The sequence below is a fragment of the Solanum lycopersicum genome, chromosome 8 (assembly GCF_036512215.1).
Source record: "Solanum lycopersicum chromosome 8, SLM_r2.1".
NCBI lineage: Eukaryota > Viridiplantae > Streptophyta > Magnoliopsida > Solanales > Solanaceae > Solanum > Solanum lycopersicum.
The window spans coordinates 52980963-52986035 of NC_090807.1; the positions used below are offsets into that span (position 1 = coordinate 52980963).

The following is a 5073-nucleotide window of genomic DNA, read 5'->3' on the forward strand; positions in this document are numbered from 1 at the left end:
AAACAAGATGGGTTTGACTATACCAGGGCCGACTATATGAAAGCTACCGAAGACCTCTCAGTCATATCCATAACCAGCATACGCAATCATACAAATTTAAAAAAAAAAAAAAGAATTTCCACTATTCTAATTTGTATGACATTTTTTGTTTTTCGAGAGTCAAAAAAATAAATTTGGTCAAAATTTTCGTACAAAATCTTCAATTCTTTTCGAAATTTCTGATTGATCGAAAATTTATGCATGAAATCATTAACCTTTTTTTGAAATGCAATTTATATTTTAATTTTTTTCTCCGTCCAATAATAATTGTCCATTATATTAAAAATAATTGTCCACAATACCTGTTCAATTCAAAAAATTAAAAAGCAACTTACCTTTCATGTCTATTTTACCTTTGCTATCAAAGGTATTTATCATCTAAAATATTAAATCTAATAAAATCAAAAGATATTATTAACAGTATTACCTTTATTGTTTATTGTTTTCTACCTTTATTGCTTACTGGTTTCTAGGGATATGCAGGATGAAGGTAAATTAGCAAAAAATGGAAAAGCACGTCAAGTTGGGAGTTTTCCGTCTTCGGATAGAAAAGGTACTGGGCCACAACCTGTAGATAAGCTTGAAAGAGAGAAGATAAAAGAAGAGTCCATAGCAGCGAAAAAAATAATTTTAAAAAAATGGATGCGATAGTACAGCTGCCTTACGATGCTACGGTAAGGTTGATGCTGCGTTCGCTAGAGCGCAACCTCTTGCCGGACACTGTTATACGGCGACTCACACGCCTGCTCTTAGCCGCCCGACTTCGCTCCGGTTACAAACCATCCTCCGAGCTACAGCTCTCTGATCTTCTCCAATTTGTACAATGTACGCATCTCTTCTCTATTTCTATTTATATATATACAGAGATCGAAGCACAATGCCCAACTTTGTTTCCGAATTCTATCAAGTTTCACATTCTCTTTAGCGTATATATTGAAGTATTTAAAATAGCATTACCTAATTCAAGTAAACGGAACCGGACTCATCACCCATTAATCTTGGTATAATGTGATTCAGTGTTTTAAAAGGTAGTTTTGGGACTCGCCTCGGGAAGGGGCACTGAGAAACGCCTTGAGGCTCATGCGTGGGGCTTAGTTCTGGGAGACTTACCCGCAAGTGTCCGACCTAAAAACAATCATGGTACATCCAACTAAAGAAGAGAGGAATAACAATAGATATTTGAAAAACATCAGATAGTAGTAGGTTTCGGCTCATCTGAACTAAGGTGGGTTTCATATGACACATAGTAGTGAATTTGGTAAAGTTTTTTTATTCCCGTTAATATGTGTTCATAGGTTTATATTTATTCTGTAGTCTTGAGACATAAAATTAGGAAGAATGTCAACATAGAATGTACAACCATCATTCCCAATTTTCAGATCAACAATGCAAGTATGTACACGTAAATGCTGGTATACCTTAGACAACAGAACAAAGTGTGTGTCGTTTCTAGAATAGTATATATGTTGTGTACTAATAAGGATATGTGCACTTCAAAATTTCATGCCTCATCCTTTAAAGTATCTTGACTGACTGGCTTTGCTTCTTTTACATACAGCTTTAAAAGAGATGCCTATAGCTGTGATGACCGAGAAGCCAAAGTCCCAACATTATGAGCTCTCTACCTCTTTCTTCAAGATTGTTCTTGGAAAACACCTCAAATACAGGTAACTATATATATTCCCATTATATTGTCACTCATGTATATTGCACTTCTAAGCTATCAGAAAGTAAGTTAATCTATTGTGATGGTCTTACAAGATGGCTTATTGCATGGCAGCTGCTGTTACTTCAAAGACAAGTTGAGCACTTTGGAGGATGCTGAAAAAGCAATGATGGAATTATATTGTGAAAGGTCGCAGTTGAAAGATGGACACACTGTACTTGATGTTGGTTGTGGCTGGGGTTCCCTTTCTCTATACATAGCACAAAAATATAGTGCCTGTAAAGTTACCGGGATTTGCAATTCAGTCACCCAAAAAGCACACATAGAAGAGCAGTGCCGGTAATAACTTCTTTCGATACTTTAAGACCTAGGATATATATATATATATATATATATATATATAGGTACACCTCTCTTATTTCTCTCTGGTTTATTTGCTTAGGGAGCTTCAGCTGCAGAATTTGGAGATCATAGTTGCAGATATTAGCACATTCGAGATGGAAGGATCCTATGATAGAATATTGTCTATTGAAATGTTTGAGGTATTGAGTGCAAGATGACTGTGTTACAATTTAGAGTTAAGACGGCAGCTAATAAATTTATATATTTATAGCATATGAAGAACTATGGAGATCTCCTGAAGAAGATCTCAAGATGGATGAAGGCAGATAGTCTTCTTTTTGTTCATTATTTTTGCCATAAAGCATTTGCTTACCACTTTGAGGTATATATACGTCTAGCTGATCAATGCGTGAGTGTTTCCTCTACTTCAATTATAGATGCGGCGTCTAATATTGTGCAGGATGTGAATGATGATGATTGGATCACTAGGTACTTTTTCAGTGGAGGTACAATGCCTTCTGCTAATCTCCTCCTTTATTTTCAGGTGAGCTTGATGTAGTTTGTATATGCTTTTTATCAATATTTTATGACATTATTTTGATGCTTTCCTCTAAATCATTTGAGAGGCGTGCAGTTGCATAAACGACTTAACAACTACAAAAAGAAATAGTACAAGAAACAAGTGTTTCCCTGTTGAAAGAACATGTCTATATGGACTTATAGGAGGATTTTGGCAAACCGGGAAAAGTGAAGAGGGTTTTGGTATTCATGCAGCATATGTTAACTCCTGGAATGGTCATCCAAGTTTAGAAATGACTTTTCATTTGTTTTATATCAATAAAATCACTCATATTTTGCCCATTATCCTGCAAAGTAACTCCTGTATGAAAAACAGAATGGCAAAGGTCCTCTGTTTCTGTTGACCCATAGCATAGTCTACTTATTATAGTGCTGTATTGAGGAAGTACTGGATTCCTCTTTAATAGGTTACAAAGAATCCATCTCTGATAAAAGAAAATCTTTGGATTGATAATTATTACAATGACGCTTGGTTGCAGGATGATGTTTCTGTGGTTGATCATTGGCTAGTTAATGGAAAACATTATGCACAGACAAGGTGAACTTAACTTGTTTGAATATTTTTAGAATTATGAACATGTAACTGTAATAAGCTTTAACTCCGTTTTCAGTGAAGAATGGCTTAAGAGAATGGATGAGAACAAGAGTTCCATAAAGCCAATAATGGAGTCAACTTATGGGAAGGATTCAGCCGTTAAGTGGACTGTCTACTGGAGAACCTTTTTCCTTTCAGTTGCTGAATTGTTTGGGTACAACAATGGAGAAGAATGGATGGTTGCACATTTCCTCTTCAAGAAGAATTGAATTTGCCAAGCCAAGTAATAAGCATGTCTACATGCATTCGCACTATTACCATAAGTAGAATGTGTTGCTATGATGCTATCCTCGTCAGTCCTATCATATATAGAGAAAATTTCATAAATGAGCTTCAGAAAAGGCAGCTAAGAATGTGATCACTCTGTTACTGAAATCCATTTGGACAAAAGTTCTTTCTTTTGGTGCCTTGTGTTCATAAAAATGTTCCATTCATCGTCCCCTCCACACTGTCTCTCTGGAGATGGTTTCGTTGCCCACAATATTGGGCAATCCTTTTGTTTAGAGGCTTTTAGTGGCACTTGAACTGCAACATGAAAACTGGGACAGCAGCAATAATGTTGCCAATCTAACAACAAATGGGCATGTGAACAAGTTAATTTTCTTACAGGTTCTCGCATTAATGTGGCAGAACTTCAGCAAAAACAGATCACTCTCAATTTCAGCAACTTAAGTAAGTTTTCTGAAAATAATCTGCATTTACACGATTCAGGACTACATACTTAAACCAAGTAAGAGAGTCAAGAATCAAAAGGATCGTTGAGATACGAGGCTGGCAAAATATTTAAATAGTCCTCTGTCATTGTATCAGATTGAAACCAGTATGGACACCCCATGGTAATCATAGAATTCCAGCTTAATTTCACTTCTGGAACTAGGCTCCATGTATTTAATTATTTTCATCATCAAAACCTGCGCCCCACATTCATGGACTGGTGGTCTAACTTGGTGATTGTCATAAATCATATCTTTACAAAAACAATCCACATTAAGCCTAGCATGAACTCTCAAGTAGCCACTAACTAAGGAATCATGAAGAGAGCAACTCTTCCACCCAATAATGTATACAGCAGGACCATAAAATCAAATAAACAGGTCATGATGCTATATATGTCATATCGAACAGCCAAATCTAAGATGGACAAACAGACCAAAAAATGAGCAACCAAGTCTTTCTTTTCCTTAAAAGCCATGAAACTTGACAAAACAGCTAGGACTGTGGGGACAAAATGCAAGCTCTCTACCCTTATTTAAAAAACACAAAGAAACTGTGTCTTTATTTAACTGAGTTAAAAACAAGCATTTCAAAGGAATCATGATTTTCTAGAGGACTACTCATTGTTGTGATAAATAGTGTATTTGGAGGATGGTATCTCACAAGATCAAATGAGAACACTTTACACATTACAATACAATTTTATATAGATTTAAATAGAGAGAAATCAACGCGGAAGTACTATAATTTGATCTGTCTCATATAAAAAGTACAAATAATATTGTTAATTTTTTAGCCAAAAATCGCTTTCTTTGACTCGGGAAATATTAATCATTTTGACAATGAAAGAGCATTGATTTCAATTTTGACCAATATAAGAACGGTGGTGAATTCAACACAGTGGAACCAAGAAAAAGAATCAACTCTAAAGGTAAATGAGGAAGAGAAAAATCTCAAAATAAGAAGTCAAAACTGATCATATAGAATTGCATTTGAATTCTCAATACTATATCCAATGACACCAAATAAAAAGGGAAATTGTGAAATCTAAACAATAGACACAGGTCACTCAACAATAGTAGAACTCAATTAATTTCTTTCCCTCAGAAAATCAAGAAAGAGATAAACAACAATGATA

At 35.2% G+C, this 5073-nt stretch overlaps 1 protein-coding gene across 1 annotated transcript; it reads left to right on the forward strand.

Moving 5' to 3' along the window:
* Positions 1 to 480: 480 nt before the first annotated feature.
* LOC101249842 ((S)-coclaurine N-methyltransferase) lies at positions 481 to 3622 on the forward strand. Its single transcript, XM_004245020.5, has 8 exons — positions 481 to 864; positions 1598 to 1706; positions 1820 to 2044; positions 2148 to 2247; positions 2319 to 2429; positions 2508 to 2591; positions 3106 to 3164; positions 3238 to 3622. The coding sequence occupies exons 1-8, from the start codon at positions 678 to 680 to the stop codon at positions 3428 to 3430; spliced, it is 1068 nt and encodes a 355-aa protein (XP_004245068.1). The 5' UTR covers positions 481 to 677; the 3' UTR covers positions 3431 to 3622.
* The last annotated feature ends 1451 nt before the right edge of the window (positions 3623 to 5073 follow it).